The sequence below is a fragment of the Equus przewalskii genome, chromosome 1 (assembly GCF_037783145.1).
Source record: "Equus przewalskii isolate Varuska chromosome 1, EquPr2, whole genome shotgun sequence".
NCBI lineage: Eukaryota > Metazoa > Chordata > Mammalia > Perissodactyla > Equidae > Equus > Equus przewalskii.
The window spans coordinates 139,763,980-139,783,641 of record NC_091831.1 but is presented as its reverse complement, the minus strand read 5'-3'; the positions used below and the strand labels follow the sequence as shown (position 1 = coordinate 139,783,641).

The 19,662-nt window shown below is 36.0% G+C and overlaps 1 protein-coding gene across 2 annotated transcripts in view; it reads left to right on the top strand.

The window, feature by feature from the left end:
- Nucleotides 1–19,662, top strand: part of AP4E1 (adaptor related protein complex 4 subunit epsilon 1) — a 56,846-nt gene that overhangs the window by 11,727 nt on the left and 25,457 nt on the right. The window contains exons 6-13 of one of the 2 annotated variants that reach the window (XM_008513838.2): nucleotides 2,223–2,382; nucleotides 4,240–4,406; nucleotides 7,410–7,483; nucleotides 13,810–13,932; nucleotides 14,035–14,144; nucleotides 15,647–15,786; nucleotides 18,046–18,158; nucleotides 18,266–18,384. In XM_008513838.2, coding sequence (XP_008512060.1) covers nucleotides 2,223–2,382; nucleotides 4,240–4,406; nucleotides 7,410–7,483; nucleotides 13,810–13,932; nucleotides 14,035–14,144; nucleotides 15,647–15,786; nucleotides 18,046–18,158; nucleotides 18,266–18,384 — 1,006 coding nt within the window. Of the gene's footprint in view, nucleotides 1–2,222; nucleotides 2,383–4,239; nucleotides 4,407–7,409; nucleotides 7,484–13,809; nucleotides 13,933–14,034; nucleotides 14,145–15,646; nucleotides 15,787–18,034; nucleotides 18,159–18,265; nucleotides 18,385–19,662 lie in introns of both variants that reach the window. The other variant, XM_070580255.1, reaches the window with a different exon arrangement.

Below are 19,662 nucleotides of genomic sequence, written 5' to 3'. Positions count from 1 at the left end.
GTGCTATGAAGGCAGAGCTTCAGTGTGCTGGGGATGCTTTTAGGTCAAAACTGCAGTGCTCAAATTCTATTTTATAACAGAATCTATCTAAATAAGCCTTAACTTGTAGTTTTCTGCTAATCTTATTTGTGAGATTTAACTCACTCCTTATCAGCTTGACTTACTTTTTCATCACACTTGGAATTCTTTTGTTTTTGACCAAGCCACTTAACTTTATAATCTTTAAAGCTAGGAAAAAGTTTGCAATCATTTTCCATTTTCTTTTGTGATTACAGTATTTAATTATACATACGTTCTTGATGAAGTTTTTTTGTTACTCATATAGTATTTCCTTATTTCATATGCTTCTCTAAGTCAGTATTTTTAGTGTTCTAAGATTATAAAATGTTTTATGGTTTCTATTCTTTAAGAAATCTTGGACTATTAATCTTCCAGCTAAAATGATAACTTTTACTAAGAATTATAGAATAACTTCATAGGTTTTTTCTGACTTGTTATAATGTTTTCTATCACATCTGTTTAAAACAAATGATGACTATGGACAGTTAATTACTGGAAATAAAATATTAACTTTTCTTAGATAATTATAGGTTAATCTGATCATAGCAGAGCATATTTCTATATAGCTTTTCCATCAGCACCACTGTTTTGTGGTAATCATACTTACTGACCGTTTGTATGAAATCCGTCTGAGAACTGAATTTTTTCCCTGTGCTTCCCATTTGCCCTTTTGGTTTTTTCTTTCTTGCTTCCCATCTACTCTAATTTAAAATCCTGGCCTCTCCTGTCTTCTACTAGTTAGTTTAGACTTTTTGAAACTCTACTTCTGCAGTTATGGTCATATCTAATTCCATGCTGTAGAGTAAAGAGCTCAAGAACATGGGACTGAGCTGCAGGTAGGCCAGTCAATGTCCCAAAGAAGGGGTGAGACAGGACTTGGACTTTACTTTTGAATCCCTCGGTGAATTTCATCGTGCCAGATCTAGAGCCCCAATCCTGGTCTCTTGATGTCTTGTGTTAGTACTACCACTTCAGGCCAGGTCTTGGGATTCCTGAGCCTGTTCAGAGTTTTTATTCTTTCCTCATCTCATTTACGTGCTCTCTCCTAGAGCTAATATTGGCTAACACTCAATAGCAGTGCATTGGGATTTCATTTATAGTCATCATAGTATTAATACTAACAATAAATCTGTTGTTAATCTACTTTTCTTTCTATGTGAATTGTCCAGCATGGCATAGTTTGCTTAGGAAGATAGTGAATTGCTCGTTAATGGAATTTAGCAGAAGCTGAATGACCATTTGTTAGGAATCTTATAAAAGATATTCTTGAGTGGAACACAAAGGACTTATTGCATAATCTTAATTTTGAGATTCTGTGATTTTAGGTAAAAGAAGTATATATTAAGGAATCCTAAAATCAAATACTTCAATTTTGTGACATTTGTTGCTGTTGTAAGTGCTGCCAGCATAGTCTGCAAATATGAGATGTGAAGAAATAGGCTTGAGAGAGAATAACAAGGAGTACACTTCCTGGGAAACTACATTACGAACATAGGATAGCAACTCTTTATTTTTGCATCTTGTGTGCTAGACATTATCTGTTACAAATGGAGTGCAGGACTTAGGTACACTTTCCTCTTTGTTGTAATGAGGTTTTTGAAACATGAGCTGGGCAAAGAGAGGAGTAACATCTTTTAATGTGAGTCTTCCCATGCTTTCCTGCCCCCCTAAGGTATTTGGAGTATGATTACCCATGATATAAGAAAAGAAATATGAAAAGCTGGAATGTTAGAGAGACTTTTAATATTAATGAAGAGACTGTTTAATATTAATCAGCCGAAATTACCTCTTACTAGTTTAAACTTGCTGTTGATTCTTTTACCAATTTCTGGAGAAATGGTCTTCAAAAATGGAATTAGGGAATTAAGGAATTTATTTATCTTTCTTGTTTGTTTTGGTTTTAAAAGTAATATATACTTGTTACCAAAAAATTCTTAACTACCTGGGCAGCTAAAGTCTCCTGAAGTCTTGCGTCTTAGAGATAACCACTTTTTATAGTTTGGTGGATTAGAATAAAGAAATTAATAATAAATGTATAATTCCCTCTTGCTCTTTAGTTTAAGGTAATAGCTGATATTGTGAAGTCATCTAGTCCATAATCTTTTCAAGCTAAATGCCCGATGATTCAGATGGTTTGTTTAGATATCATTTTTTATCCTTAGGGAGATTATACGAAGAAAAGCTGTTCTGGCATTATATAAATTCCATCTCATTGCTCCTAATCAAGTGCAGCATATTCATATTAAGTTTCGAAAAGCGCTTTGTGACAGAGATGTTGGGGTCATGGCTGCTTCCTTGCACATATACCTTAGGATGATTAAGGTAAGTTGGAAATTTCACGGGTACTGAGTAGTTACCATTAGAAAAATATAATTATGGAATTAAAAGAATATTTAGATTTTTCAGTAAAATGCTTAACATTTTAAATTTTTATCATTGACTTTTTAAAAAAATTTATTTTATTTTTAAAGATTGGCACCTGAGCTAACAACTGTTACCAGTCTTCTTTTTTTTTCTTTTTTTTCTCCCCAAATCTCCCCAGTACATAGTTGTATATTTTAGTTGTGGGTCCTTCTAGTTGTGGCATGTGGGACACTGCCTCAACATGGCCTAACTAGCGGTGCCACGTGTGCACCCAGGATCCAAACCCTGGGCTGCCAAAGCAGAGCGCACGAACTTAACCACTCGGCCAATGGGGCCAGCTCCTATCATAGACTTTTTAATAGTAATTTTTGCAAGTTTTGATAGCATGAGTTATAGGCACGTTACAGAATTTCTTTTTTTTTCTTTTTTTTGCTGAGGAAGATTCGCTCTGAGCTAATGTCAGCTGCCAATCTTCCTCTTTTTTTTTGTATGTGAGCTACTGCCACAGCACGGCCACTGACAGATGGACGAGTGGTGTAGGTCTGCATCCGGGAACCAAACCCGGGCCCCTAAAGCAGAGGGCCCTGAACTTAACCACTAGGCCGCTGGGGCTGGTCCTAGTCTTTTTTTTTAATGCCTAGAATTTTTTCATGTTGCTAAAGAAACATGGAAAATGGTAGTTATGGAAGGCAATTGAAATTTGCAGATTTGAGGTTTTTTAAGCAATGACTCTCTTTTATACAACTTCATGGGATGCATATAATAGCTTATAGAAATGAGGAGAGCCAGGGGAGGTTGTGCAAAGTATAGACTACAGTGTTGACTCCATACATTGATACTGTGTCAGATGAGGAAGGAGAGTTGAATGATATGGTAAAAAAATTTTTCTAAATGATGATATGGGTTTATATGAATTCAGCCCCAGTGTATTGCCTGAAAGCCTTTGTCTCTGAAAGTATGTATTTGTGAGAGCTTTCCTGAGTACCTTATAATGAAATGGAACATGCTATTGAAGTCAATTTAAAATTACAGAACTGAAGGTTGTCTTCACTTTTACACATTGTGTTCCAAAATGGTATGTTATAAATAGATATTTGATGTTAAATCTTTTCCTCTAACATTTACTAAACTTTGAAAGAGCTATTAGTTCCCTTCCAAAAAATTTGTCCTTGATACGTAATAAAAATTACAATGAAGAATCTAATGTTCGTTTTGAGGAATGTGTATTTAATTTCCCCAATCTAAGAGATTAGTCAGATAGATAATCAAGACACACCCATTCAGAATCATAAAATATGTTTAAATACTGTAGGGTTGATTAATTTTTGATAAGCAGGCTCACTGATTTTGGGGGGTTTGAATGTTTGAGTAGTCTTGGCTGTGCTCTTCCACCCAGAACACATTTAGCTCATTTACACGAGAAGTCTTGCAGACAAAGTACAGAGATTGCAAACACGCCTTGAGTTTCATCAAAAGGAGAGATTGTTACTGCCCTTTTTTCAGCATGCTAGTTCTTTTCACTTTTTGCTTTAATTGCTGATGTTAGCTATTAAAGGTTCTATCTAAGATGCAATTATAAGAACTTTTGCAATGTGATTAAACTGTGTGTGGGGACAAGTAGGCAGCGTTGGAAGCTTTTTGAAGGATGATTCAGCTTTGGATCTGGTAGCCGGAGGAGTTCTTACTTCTAAGTGAGCATGTATCAAATTAGAGTCTATATGGCATTTCAATCAGCTCAATTTTACATTTGTTAAGACTTTTATTAACAGAAAGTTTTTTGTTTTGTTTTATTTTGTTTCATTTTTTTGGATGTAGGAGAATTCATCTGGTTATAAAGACTTGACTGGGAGTTTTGTAACAATTTTGAAGCAAGTAGTTGGCGGAAAGCTCCCGGTAGATTTCAATTACCACAGTGTGCCAGCACCGTGGTTACAAATTCAGCTCTTGAGAATCCTAGGACTTCTAGGAAAAGACGATCAAAGGTAAACTATTGTAAGTAAGTTTGACAGCCTTAGGCTTTAGTCACTTAGAGGGTTTATGATAAGCCAGATTCTCCTAGTGCTTAATTGGCGTAACAGTGATAAACAAACTGCTGTAAGAAGTATATAAGTTCAGGTTGCTGGGATAATCCTGGCTTGCTCTTTATTTAAATCCAACTCAGAGTGAAAGGTACGGCTGAAGTTCCTTGTCTTCCTGAAGCTTTCTTAATCATTTGAGTTTAGGAGTTGGGAAACTTTTTCTGTAAAGGACCAGATAATAAATATTTTAGGCTTTGTGGGGTATGGGTTGTCCTTTTCAGCCATTCAGCTCTGCTCTTGTATAGCTGAAAAGCAGCCATAGACAATATGTAAATGAATGAGCACCCTTGTGTTCCCAAAAAACCTTTTATGGACATTAAAACTTAAATGTCGTATAATCTTTATGTGACCTGAAATATTATTATTTTGATTGTTTTTCCAATTATTTAAAAATGTAAAAACCATTCTTAGCCTCCAGCCATGCAAAAACAGACATCTGGCCAGATTAGGCCTGTGGACTAGAGTTTGCTGACCCTTGCTCTAGTTGGGTATGAGCATTTCACCTTCTTAATTCTTTTGTCTAAATTACTCTTTTAGCCAGTAATTTATATTAAACTTTTTATGGACATCTTTCCAATTATATATATTTTTTGTAACTTTTTATTTTGCCGTAGTTTTTCAAACTTACAGAAAAGTTCCAAGAATAGTACAAGGAGCTCTCTTCTACCCTCTATCTAGATTCCTCAATTATTTGCATTTACTTTATCGTTCTTTCTCTCTCTGTATGTGCATGGGTGCACACATATTATTTTTATTTTTAAATTTTTTTCTGAACTATTTCAGAGCAAGTCCAACTAGATTTTAGTTCCCTTGAGACAAGGACCATGCTTGAGTCCCTGATGTGTTTCTGTTTTAAGAAAATATTTGCTAATCAGTGTTCTTATTTTATGAGATATGGTTCTCTTTTATGCAGTAGGGTACATTTTTATGCAGATTCTTTAGCCTAGCTTTATGAAGGGAGTGTCCTCTAGGCTATTGTTCCTAGTAATGCCTTTTGTGTTATGTCAGCATCCATCTGCCTTTGAGCTCCTGGTGAGCACTAACTGGGCTGTATCATTCTTGTTGTTGCTTTTTCTGTGTTTATGAATCTAAACCCTGATTGAAACCTAGGATGAGAATCTGGAGGTGATGGAGCAGACACACCCATTAGAAATGTTTGTCCTAATTATTTTATATAACCCAACCTATCCCAGTGTGGAGCTCTAGTTGGACTTCACTGGAATTCTATTTTAAAACCATGAATTTTATGGTAATGCATCCAAACCTCAGTGGTCTAAAAAGATTTAATGCCGTTATATACTGTCAGGAAGTAACTTCAGAGGAATTTAATGAGTTTACTAAATTCATTAACCCATTACCTTCCTTTCTTCTTTCCTTCATGGATGAATTTGGAGAATACATACAAAGATGAATAAGAGAGTGCTTTGCTAACCTTCAAAGAGCTCAGCCAAATAGAAATTAGGGTCAATTAAATGAATAAAGATTGGAACTCTTTTATAACGTTGTAGAATATTAGAAAGTTTTCTCCTTTGTTGTCCCAACTGTAGTGAGATTTGGTGTTAACATAAATTTTATATTTCTTAAGACATTTAGCTCAATGTGGCAAAGTAAAAATCTTGTTATTTTGTAACAGGATTCTAATGTATTTAATTGAAAGAATTAATGGACTGGAAAAGTCTTATATTTATGTCTTTTATAACTATTGTTTGAATATTTTCTTGTGTTTTATAGCATTTTGTTTTTTAGGTTATTAACATTTAACTCGATCATGTCTGCAAATGTTTACACATTTCATGTGGTTAATTATGACTGTTATGCCAGACATTGGCTTTTAAAGTTGAGAAGCCAGACTGTAATCTAGGTGTAGTGTCACAAAATTTTTTGTGGGAGGATTCGTAGTGTTTGTGTTCGTTATTGTTTGTGTAAGAAATGCTTACACAGTAAAGAGGGATTTTAGACTATGGCTCTGGATTCTCACTGGATATTTATACTTCAGTGAAGATAAAGTAAAAGTACATGCAGTTCAAATTGGATTTTATAGCTCTATGTTTGGAATAAAGAAATTTTCTGAAAAAGATATAACATATATGATATGTAATTTGTATAGCTCCAGATTGTTTTGATCTTTTGTTTGTTTTATAGTGTGGTTTCTCTACAAAACAACTGTGTATTCGGTGTTGATGGTAGTTTTTCTATTAGTGCTTTTTGAAAATATATAAAAATATCAGCCGAGAAGCCCTAGTTTCCATATTGGCCTCTTGGAGAGGACTTTTCTAGGTTTGGAGGCAAAGTCCTAGGGCTCTATAAAGCACTGCATTTTCTTACAGTATCTGCCTCAACCCGGTTACGGTAACTAAGCAGTGACCATAAAGACATAGGAACGGTACAAATCTGTTAATTCCACAAAATATAATTTCTTTGTCTTTAACATAGATGAAAGTTAAAGTTTTCTTTCTGAAGAACCTAGTGCTACTCAAAGACTAGTATTTGAATATATTTTAAAACTATGTGATTAAAATACAGATAATATACTGTCTGGAATAATCTGGATATGTGAGGTATTACTATAGTAACTTAAAATAGATAGAAATGTTTTATTATAAAAGATAATGTATTCAACCAAACAAAAACCTGATTTGTAAACTAGGTACAGGTTGAGGAAAGAGTTGATTGACTTGTGTATATCTCTTCATTTGACTAGTCGACTTTGATAAAGCAGGAAGTTAAACTCAGGAAAAAAGAGTAAATGGAATCTTTAAGAAGTGAAATTCCCATAACTTTATAAAATGAATTTCTTTCACTTCTTTTCTGTAGATCCTCAGTTTAAAGAGAGAGAAGTTTGAAAAACTATGTTTTATTGGGTTATAATACTGTAATTCTACTGCAAATAAAATATCTTTTAAACAGGACAAGTGAATTAATGTATGATGTTCTTGATGAATCCTTACGAAGAGCTGAATTAAATCACAATATCACATATGGTAGGTAATACTCTAATGAGTAACAATGTTTTTCAGTATTATAGCTAAATCTGTGTTAGAATACTATAAAGTTCAATAAGACTTTATATGTTAATTTTTAAGGTGGTTCTTTGGGTTATTATTTTTCAGTGGAAGCATTGAATAACTAATAGAAATAATTTGAAATTATGACATTGTTTTGAATGTTGACCTAAGTTCATTATTATAATTCTCTCTCTTTTTTTTAAAGACTTTATTTTTTAAGAGAAATTGTTTCTTTATTGAAAACATTCATCAAGCATCTAATTGACTGTGAAGGTAACCTGGTAGATCTGTTCCATATTTAAGAGACAGTTCTTAAATAAATCAATCTGGTCAACTAGTCATGAGATATTTCTGAAATTTCTCGTTTTTGTCAGGCCCTGTGCAAGATGCTTGGAATACAGCAGTGAATGAAACAGTATTATCACTGAGCTCACTGTCTATATAGATGGAAAAGGACAGGTGCTGTAAGTGTTATAGAGGAAGAGTACAGTGTGCCGTGGGAGAATATAGCAGCTAGTCTTAGGTGTGGGGGAGAACAAGGAAAGTTCTTCTGAAAAAGTGATATGTAAGAAGACAATGGAAGGATGAGTAGGATATAGATAAGGATATGTAGGTGTGGAATAATAACATACTATTTGTGAAAAGACAGTAGCTATTTATGTTATATAAAAAGTAATTTTGTGATGGTAGATAAGAGTAAGTTGCAGGCCGAGGGTGGAGAACTGAGAAAAGTAACCAAAAAACTTCAGTCTGAATAGCCAGAGGGAGGAGCTGTTAGTTCTTTAGTGATCAGTCTGAGAAAGCTCAGTGAAGAAGTAGGGATATTTAGCGACATTTAAAAGATAGAAGCAAGCAGTTTGAATTTTGCATTGCAGAAGAGCAGAAGAAGAGGCATTGAGTGATAGAACTCAAACAAGAAGTCATTACTTAATCTGGTAAAATACCATAAAGCAGGGGATGAAGAACATTGCTTGTTCTTTCAGACAGTGCTGAACTGTGGATCTTTAAGAACAATAGTTGTAGAAGTGTGGGGTAGATGAGAGGGCAGAAATTGCACTAGTTTAACTGTAATAAAAGTGCTTGACAAAGGTGCAGTAGGAATGAGGAGAAAAGATTGCATGCCTAAGACTAGTCCAGGAAAAACGATGTGTATGGTAGTGAATTGAGATAGTAAATTTTGAAGGATAGATTTATGTTTGCATGTATAAATGGTAATTAAAGGAATAAGAGTGGTTTATGCATTTGTTCAGCCAGTATTTACTGAATGCCTGCAAAACGATACTTGATTTGTAAACTAGGTACAGATTGAGGAAAGAGTTGATTGACTTGTGTATTCCTCCCTGCTAAGTGTGGGAGATGGACAGAAGAATAAGGTAGACACAGGCCCTGCCCTTATGAGTGTGTAGTATAATGAACAGTGGATATTATCTGGGATCCTGCTATGTAATGGGAAAAATAAGGGGCCAGAGATAAGGAGAACCCTTACTAAGGCAGATGGCCTTGCTAGGAGGGTCAGAAGATCCAGACAAGTGTCAGAATCTTTGTAAGTTAAAAAGTTTTGCCTCAGGTATAATCAGTGTCTCAGATAAGGGTTTGAAAGGCTCTCAAGGAATTCTGTTTAAAATCAGTTAAGAATCTGCTTTTCTTTTCCTTGCAGAAAGTATTTTTTTTTGTGATTGACATTTCAGCTTTAATTTTTTTTATTTTTTTGAATAGGTAATATATGCACATGGTTCAAAATTCAAAAGGTACAAAAGGGTATACAGTGAACAGTAAGTGTCCCTTTGACCCTTATCACCCAACCTCCCAGTTCCCCTTCCTGGAGACAACCACTGTTACCTATTCCTTTTGATTTGGAGAGTACTGTATACCCAAGGAAATATTTTTTAATGTTCTCCGCTAGGATACCCTTTTATTAAGATTGCTGGAACGAACACCAACAATTTGTTTCTTTGTAGGCTGTCAGTCTAGTGTTTCACCTTGCCACGGAAACCTTATAGTTTCTGTTGTTTTATTTCCTTTATTCATCTTTCTATTGTTCTGCTTTTTTCCTCGTATTTGTATTGATACAGTTTATAGCTTACATTGATTTTATCAATGGTAGAGTATTTTCTAGTAATCCTAATATAAATATTTTATTGCTGAAGAATGTGAATTTTAAATTATAAACTTCATAAGGGCAGGGACTGTGTCTGTCTTACTAGTCAGAATATCCAAGTATCTGGCACTGGGTTAATCAATGAGTAATATGTTTTAATTGAATTAAAGGAAGAGAAAGTTATTTTACTTTTATCAGTTAATCTGATTGAGTTTCAGTCTTAATACTTTCTAAACCATATTTTTATGAAAGTTCCATTATTATAACTTACCTTAGTGTCAAATCAAGAAATAAATCACATCAGAGACATTTATTGAGTATCTGCTATGTGCCAGTCATTGTATAAGGGGATGTAGAGGATATGAAGTATAAAATGTGATCTTTACCTTCAAGGAATTTGTAATGGAAGAGAGGACTCCTTTATGAAAGCATCATACCGGTATAAGAGAGAATGCAGAGGGGTAGTACAGGGAATAAATATTACAGGAGTCCAGAGGTGGTGTAGAGATCACTGTGGGCCTGAGGGTGCACACAAAGATTTATTGATATAATAGGACCCTGAAAGGTAAGTAGGGTTTAGATAGCCAGAAAGAAGGTTGAAGGGGGTTCTAGGCAGAGGGAACATGAGAGAAGGTGCAGAAGCGGGGGTGTTTAAAACAACTTCAGAGGACAATGACTCACCAGTCTGAATGGACAATTCATAGTGAGAGCGGTGGAAAGGTCATATTGTGGAGGTCTTCTCATGGCAGCCAAATGAGTTTGGACTTTATAATATATCATTCTGGAGGTATGGAAGATTTTTGGACAGGGTACTGATAAGATGAGAATGACATTTTTAGTAAACTGCTTAGTAAACTGGGAGAGTTATATAAAAAGGACAGAACCATCAAAAGTAGATAGAAGTACTTTTTCCTATTTTCCCAGTAAGTACAACTAAAAACCCTGGAGGTTATATGTAAAACAAAGTAAGACTCTGAAAGGGGGAGAAATGGAGATAGACTGGTTAGGGACCTTGGAACTCAAGGAAGGAAACCATGATGAGGACTCTAGGTTTTCTTTTTGCCTCATATACCCCAGACTGGGTACTGGAGAGCCAGCAACCTGGAAACATCAATAGGCGCGGATAAAAATGCCAAGAAAAGTCTGCTCTCTAGCCGAAGGACCAAGAAGAAAAGGCCAAACTAGTGAGGTAGAAAACTTTTAGACAGTAGCCATTCCATTCTAACCAAGCACCACACAAAAAACTGGGGACCCACCCACGGTAGCAAAGGCTGAGTGGGGAGCCAACATTTTCACCTTCACCAGGTGTAACGAGGTACCAATCCTTCCACTGGGCTAGTGGTGGAAAACCCCAGCAGGGAAGCAGATGTCATCCCTTCCAGGTCTTAGAGCGGGCCCCCGTTCTTGCATTGTTGGTGGAGATGATGTGGGAAGCCTGGCTTTCACGTTATCCAGGAGCAGAGAGTAATGAGGTACCCCTCCCCTCTTTGCTGGGGTGGTGGTAGAGGAAACCTAGTGGAGAGTCAGGGCTTTCACCGCTGGTCAGGGATACTGAGGCCACCCCCTCAGTGTCAGTGGAGGCCACACAGGGAGCAGTAATGAGGTGCCCCTCCTTCTCTGGGCAGGGTAGTATCAACAGATACGCCAGTCCCCCACCCAGAAGGAACCAGGATCCCCTTTCTCTCCAAGTGTCAAAGGAGGCAGAGTGGAGAACCTGGACTTCCACCCGCATTGGGCAGTACCCCTGTCTCCCTGCCAGAGTGGTGTCAGTAGATGGAGACAGAACTTATTTAAAATGAAAGTAAAGTGTAGTCTGAAGGATAAGGTATTAGTAGAATTTCTTCAAATTTTGTGCATAATTCAACCCCCAAAATGATAAAACTACAATGTCACAAATGTTAGAATGTTATTAATTTTTAATTTGTTAATTTTTATTTGATAGTGTTTTGGTTAGGGCCTGGGTTCCTCTGAGGAGTAAACAAAGCTCCACGTCGTGCTTTTAGATTTAGAAATCCTCAGAAGTATGTTTCTTTTAACCACTGCAGAGAGGACACAGCGGAGTGGCTGCTTTTTCATTTATGGACTTACACTCAGATTTTTATTGAGTTTGAAAATAAAGAGACCTAGCTTTAGGTAGGAAAATAGTTTAAAAATCTATTAAACTCATTTTCAACACATAAGTAGCTAATAAGTGCAATTTTTGAACGATTAATTTTATCTATGTTAGCTTTCCAGAAATCTTATGAGCATCTAAATATACAAGTTTAGATTTTAGATGGGTCATGAGAAGCTTTTCTGGTAAAACAATTTGATAGCAAGAGAGTTCTGATTGGCAGGAATCCATGAAGGAAAATGTCAGTTACAATAGAAAATGGAGCATCATCGTTTTAAATCTTACTTAGGACTGTCATGTTAGGTCAGGGTTTGGCAGACTTTTTCTTTCTTTTTTTTTTTTTTTAAAGATTTTATTTTTCCCTTTTTTCCCAAAGTCCCCTGGTACATAGTTGTGTATTTTCAGTTGTGGGTCCTTCTAGTTGTGGCATGTAGGATGCTGCCGCAGCAGGGCCTGACAAGCAGTGCCATGTCCGCGCCCAGGATCTGAACCGGTGAAACCCTGGGCCGCCAAAGCAGAGCGTGCGAACTTAACCACTCGGCCACGGGGCCGGCCCCACGGCAGACTTTTTCTGAAAAAGGGGCCAGAGTAAATACTTTAGGCGTTGTAGGTCGTATAGGTTTCTGTCATATATTCTCCTTTGATTTTTGTTTTGTTTTTTCACAACCCTTAAAAAATATAATTGTATATCTGAAACTAATATGTCAATTATATCTCAAAAAAAAGGTGAAAATCATTCTTAGTTCACGGGCATGCAAAAATAGTCTGAGGGCTGGGTTTAGTGGTTAGTTTGCCCACTCCTACCTTAGTTGATAGTCAGTTGACCAAGGCTCTCTTTGTTTAGTTCATGAAGTCATAAAGTCAGCTTTTTTCGTAGCACAGAGTAAAGGCATTTTGCAGCACAATATTTGAATATACAAACTGTCTTTTTAGGTTCAATTAATTTACTTTGTAAGTTTTCCTTTAATTGAAGTCAGTTCCCTTCTTAAGATAAATTTATATTTCTCATTTCTTTTCTCTCGCTCTCTCCTTCTATAGAAAGCGTTTATATAAAGCTTTTTACGCAAAATTTATGTGTGCATCAGTTGATGGGCAACTACTCAGTGTAAAACTAGTTGAATGTTCAGGATCTATCTTGTACACAAATTGACCGATTGTTATGTTTTAAGCTTTTGGAAACAGAGGAGGAGTGATTCTCCTGAGGACGCGTGATGTGCTTCAGCTTGTAGCAGAACTGTTTTTAGGTCGGCTAATTCTCTCCCTCACTTGTCACACTGTGGTTCTGCAGGACACGTGGGACGGAATGGTGCCTCAGGGATTCTTCTTTGCCAAGGCAAAACTCCACCTCCTTGACTCATGCTCTTTAAAAGAGTTTGGAAAAAATTTTATCATCCACTTTGATCATCTATTATAGATATCTGTCGTAGCTTTGACTATATTTGAAAATCAAATGTGAACACTATCAAGATGTTCGATAGGTTCTGTATTCTTCGAGGTTAATTTTAAAGAAGTGACTTGAAGATTTTTGAGTGTGGCCCTACTATGAAATAAGTGCTGAAGAATCCTAAAATGATTATATTGAAATTAAACACATCAAAATAAACTACATATTCAGTTTCTGTGGATAAGTGGTAGAAACTGCCTGGGAATCAATTATTTTAAAGCATTCAAGGAGTGTTGGAAATAGCTGTTTATATAGGAACAGTGAATATATTACTTACGTGTCCATTAGAATGTGAGCTCCTTGAGGGCAGGGCTTTTTGTCTGTTTTGGTCACTGCTGTATCCACCCTAGTAGAACTATGCCTGGCACATAGGAGGTGCTTAGTAAATACTTGTTGCAAGAATGAATTCTTATCTATTAATATATATAATTCTCTTTAAATTGAAATGCATACTGTAGTAATGTAATCTTAATAACTGTATAAGCCTGAAAACAGTAAAGTTCCTATCTTTGAAAATTTTACATAAATAAGATTTTTGACTAAAACCGACCTTCCAATTAGTTTGTTTTGTTATGAGTTCTACACAAATATGTTCTTTCATTGTGCCTTAACATGATCCCTGACATTTTTGTGTTTTCTCTCTCTAGCTATTCTGTTTGAATGTGTGCATACAGTCTATTCTATTTATCCTAAATCAGAATTACTTGAGAAGGCTGCCAAGTGCATTGGAAAATTTGTTCTATCACCTAAAATAAATCTCAAATATTTAGGTAAGATGTTTGGTTCTTTTGACCGAAATTACAAAGAGTGCTTTTGAAGTTTGATGGGTGTTTGCTTCAAGTCACTTTGTGTGATGTAATTTTTGTTTCTAGGACTGAAGGCTCTTACCTATGTTATCCAACAGGATCCCACTCTGGCCCTTCAACACCAGATGACGATAATTGAATGCTTAGACCATCCTGATCCCATTATTAAAAGAGAGGTAAACTGATATTTTGAATAGTGTATGTGAAGTGTTACAATTTTTAAACTTTCTATTGGTGTTATTGAGAGAGATTGAAGTGGTGGGCAGTGTGTGTGTGTATGTGCACACACGTATGTATTTTAACTTTTGAGTGCATTTTATTCTTTCCACTAAAAGTTTAAGGAACTTTTCTAAAAAGTACTTGTGTTGGTATTCAGAGGAATGTTTTTTAAATTGTGAGTTGGAGGAGTTAGGTCCAATTACCTGTATGGATTGATTTATATCTTTCTGGTCCAAAAATTATATCACTAGGAGACCTGAATTCTCTTTCTAGGTCTTCTCATTAGTACCATTTTAAGATGTAATTTATGACACCACTCAGTCCTGGAAGCGCTGAATTTCATGGTCTTAGAGTAGGAAATAAGTTTGATGTAGATTATCTAAAAATATATAACATATAGTTTAGTCTACAGGGAGCATGTCTGAAATTGAAATTGAAAGCTGAAGTAAATTGAAAGCTGTTGATGGTGGGACCTAAGTATTTATAGATTTTAAATGGAGTTAAGGATTAACTGACACAGTTTTTTAAAAAAAGCTTTCAACATCTGTTATCATTATACTTGGATAGTCCTGGCTGTAAGGATTGAAAAATTAGAAAGAGCCCTAAAGGTATTTTGAACAAATTTGACAAGTAAGATACATGGAAATACTAATGGCTAGTATCGTTGATCCTAAAACACTAGTAAGTGATACTTTCTTAGTATGGTCCTTGGTCTCATATTGACTTCTGGGAACTATGATATTTTTAGAACTTTAATATGAGGCCTTAGAAAGCCAGCCAAAAGGGAGCTTACTCTGGTACTGGTCTTCCTTCATCTTGCTCGAGGCAGCAAGTTGTATATTCCTCAGCACTGAGAAAGTAGCTGTAAAACGGTTCTTCTTTGATACCCGAGGTTCTGAACCTAGGCCTTGCCAGGCTTTGAAGCATTTGAGCCACTAACGTTTGTCCATCCGTTAGAGGCCATTGGCCCTTAGCTGACAAACCCACTCAAGGGCTATTTTCTGTTGTTGGGTAGTGTGGAAAATACAGTTCTTAACACTAGATTTTTATACGTGTTTGTATGTGTGTATACACACACATGTGCACACGCACACACACACACAGGCATAAGTAATGTAGATTTAAGAAACTGTTATATTTTTAGAAAATAGATTATAAACCTTTTAACTTTTTAGTCTTTACACAGCTTGTCATGTGTAAATGTCCGATCATAATTATCTGTATGAACAGAAGGCTTTTAGACTGTGGAATTTATCATAATGCATTTTTTGACCATAGTTTTACCTTTCTTAAGTTCTATTTCAGTTAAAATGTGCATTTCTTGAGCACCTGTTAACTGACTGCCCAGGAGATCTAGGTAAAAGTGGAAGAATCAACTGTTATAAACCTATATGTTACTGTATTTATTGGTGTTATGCATAGTTTGATAATACTAATTTTATTTCTCTTTCTTAAATAGACTCTGGAACTTCTTTACAGAATTACTAATGCACAGAATATAACAGTGATTGTCCAGAAAATGCTTGAATATTTACATCAGAGCAAAGAAGAGTATATTATTGTCAATTTGGTTGGTAAAATAGCTGAGCTGGCTGAGAAATATCCTTTGGACCATAAGTCATAAAATACCTTTAGTTATATAGTGACTTTATTTATTTTATTTTATTTTTCAATTATTTTATTGAGATCATAATGGGTTTTTTTCGTTTTCTTTTTTTATTTTGTTGCGGTAGCATTGGATTATAACATTATATAGCTTTCAGATGTACGTTGTAATATATTTCGAATTCTTTGTAGGTTACATCATGCTCACCACCCAAAAACTAATTGTAGTCCATCACCTCACATGTGAGCCTAATCACCCCTTTTGCCCTCCCTCTCCCCCCTTCCCCTATGGTAACCACCAATCCAGTCTCCATTGCTATGTGTTTATTTGTTGTTGTTTTAATCTTCTACTTATGAGTGAGATCCTACGATATTTGACTTTCTCCCTCTGACTTATTTCACTCAGCAGAATACCCTCAAGGTCCATCCATGTTGTCACAAATGGCTGGATTTCGTCATTTCTTATGGCTGAGTAGTAGTCCATCGTGTATAAATACCACATCTTCTTTATCCATTCGTCCCTTGATGGGCACCTAGGTTGCTTCCAAGTCTTGGCTATTGTGTGTAATGCCGCAATGAACAAGGGTTGCAAGTATCTTTATGCCTTTGTGTTTTCAAGTTCTTTGGATAAATACCCAGCAGTGGGATAGCTGGATCATATGGTAGATCTATTCTTAATTTTCTGAGGATACTCCATACTGTTTCCCATAGTGGCTGCACCACTTTGCACTCCCACCAGCAGTGTACAAGGGTTCCCTTCTCTCAACATCCTCTCTAACACTTGTTGTTTCCTGTCTTGTTAATTATAGCCATTCTGACAGGAGTGAGGTGATATATCATTGTAGTTTTGATTTACATTTCCCTAATAATTGGTGATGTTGAACATCTTTTCATGTATCTGTTGGCCGTCTGCATATCTTTGGAAAAATGTCTGTTCATATCCTCTGTCCATTTTTTGATTGGGTTGTTTGGTTTTTTGTTGTTGAATTTTGAGTTCTTTGTATATTTTGGAAATTACCCCCTTGTTGGATATATGATTTGTAAATATACAGAGCAACTTTAAAATAATTGGTATTGACATGGTCACTTGCAAGTTGAATTCAGAAACCTGGCAATAACTTCCATTTCTGATATTCAAGCCTCTTGTTATCAAGAGAAGAAATTTGTCTAGATTTTGTAGGAGATGGCTTTTTCCTGATTCTGTTCATTTGGTTGGTCAGTATTAGGAGCATGAAGATACAGGAACCTCTGCCTAATTCCTCTTTCAGTCCCTCCTTGTTTTCGACTTTACTCCCTACTCAGTGTCTTTTCTGAGTAAAAGTTCTGGTTGTTTTGTAGAGTGTTGGTGGAGATTTAGGATGCCAAAATTTATCTTTTACACTGTTGTTTTACTGGAAATTGTCACAATAAAGTAGTTGGGACCTCGATTCACATGTTACTTTTCTTCACATTTGTTTTTTAAAAATCAGAGGAACTTTACAGGTCACAAGGATATTCCATTCTTTTTAAGATGTCTGTTTAAATCTAAGAAAGAATGAATGAGTAATGTTAATCAAATTTTCTTGGAAATTGCTCAAGTATAGTTTTGCCCTAGCTAGTGCTATAGCTCTGGCCAGCAAAATGATAGAATTTTAGAACTGAAGAGGAACAGATTAGAAACGAGGTTAAACATCTTGTTCAAGTAGACATGCCACAACAATTGGCCTCTCTGAAGTGTGTATCATTTTCCATTACAGTCATGTGTTGCTTAATGATGGTGATACGTTCTGAGAAACGTGTGATTAGGTGCTTTTGTTGTTGTGTGAACATCATAGACTATACTTACACAAACCTAGATGGTATAACCTACGACATATCTAGGCTATATGGTACTAATTTTACGGAACTACCATCATATATGCGGTCTGTCGTTGACTGAAACATTGTCATGTGGTGCATGACTGTATTTATTTGTCTGTAGTTAACTGGAACATTTCTTTCAATTGTTTCACATTTATTTATTGGATGCCTATTATTTGCAAGGCACAGTGCTAGATAAAGCAACATGAACTCGGTTTATTAAGTTTATTAAATAAGCTTATACTGAGCATCTATTTTATATAAAACTGGAGTATACAAGTTTATTGGCAGAAGTTAAAGGTAAAAATGCCAAACTAGGATGAAGTGGGGTTTATATTTTAAAAGGTTGATACAGAGAGGATAATTTTAGTAAGTGACATTTAGAAGTGTACTTGTTCTTAACACTGTGGACACATATGCTCCTGATAATGCGTGGTTTATTCAGACAATGAATGCTGTGTTTTCAGTGGGAGGAGATGTAATGCATCCTGATATTCCAAATAACTTTCTGAGACTGCTTGCTGAAGGTTAGTGAACTGCTGCATTCTGTAAAGATTTTAAAATTAGATGTTTTTATTACAGAGGCCTTAGGGAATCTAGTGGAAATTAAAATGATATACCAATTTTTTTATAGGTTTTGATGATGAAACAGAAGATCAACAATTAAGGCTTTATGCAGTTCAGTCTTATCTCACTTTACTAGATGTGGAAAATGTGTTCTATCCACAGAGATTTCTTCAGGTTATGAGTTGGGTGAGCAAAGTACATTAAATTATAAATGTTTATAACGTTATTTTTTATAAACCAAATACTAACAATATATTTCCTTCAGAAATCATTCGGTTCTACTCAGCTAACTCCTTCAGTCATCAATTTTCTTTCCCAGTGGCCACCTTCTGTCACTTAACTACTTGTCTGTTCATTCTCCCTGCCATCTCACTTGTCTAGTCTTTTAAATGTGGGTATTTGTGTAGATACCTGTCTGTGTCTACAATGTATTTGTTGTGTTTTCTCTGTAAACCTTTATTTGAATATGTGAATACTCATGTATCTGTGTTATGTTAGTTTTCTGTTGCTGCATAATAATGTTACCACAGACTTAGTGCATAAAACAACATGAATTTATTATCTCACAGTTTTGTGGGTCAGGAGTCCAGGCATAGCTCAACTGGGTTCTCTGCTTAGGGTCTCTCTGGGCTGCAGTCAAGGCGTCAGTTGGGGCTTCGGTGTCATCTGAGGTTTGGTGGAGGATCGGCTTGCACGCTCACATGTGCTTGTTGACAGAATGAGTTTCTTGCACCTGTAGGACTGAGGGTTTGAGGTTCAGACTGTCGAGTGTAGGCTGCCTTTAATTCCTGGAGCTGCCCTCAGTTTCTTGTCCTGTGGGTCTCCCAGCATGGCTGCCAGCCTCATCAAAGCCAGCAAGGGAGATTATCCCTTTGCAAGATAAAGTTCACAATTTTATGTAATATACTCATACATAATTGCCTATATCCTGTCACCTTACCTTTATGTATTCTTTCTTGTGCCTATGGCTGAGTGTTTCTTTTTTTAATTAATTAATTTTTTTGTTGTTCAGGAAGATTGGCCCTGAGCTAACATCTGTGCCAGTCTTCCTCTATTTTGTATGTGGGATGCTGCCACAGCATGGCTTGGTGAGCGGTGTGTAAGTCCATGCCTGGGATCTGAACCTCCAAATCCTGGGCCACTGAAGTGGAGCACGTGAACTTAACCACCACACCACCAGGCTGGCCCCTGGATGAGTGTTTCTTCAGGGGACGGTTTGGAGAAGTGCACCTGCTGAGTCATAGGATATGCACATTTTAATAGTTTAGTTTTGCCAAATGTTAGCATGTTAACTTAAATTTTACCTAGACTTTTATTTAAGAATTTTTCTTTTCTCATCGACAGAAAAGTTGAAAGACTAGTGTAATAGATAAGCCTATACTTTTCATCTAGATTCCCAGTTCGTATTTTTAATCACCTTTGCTTTACCACATCTACATTTATATCTAGGTCTAGCTATATACA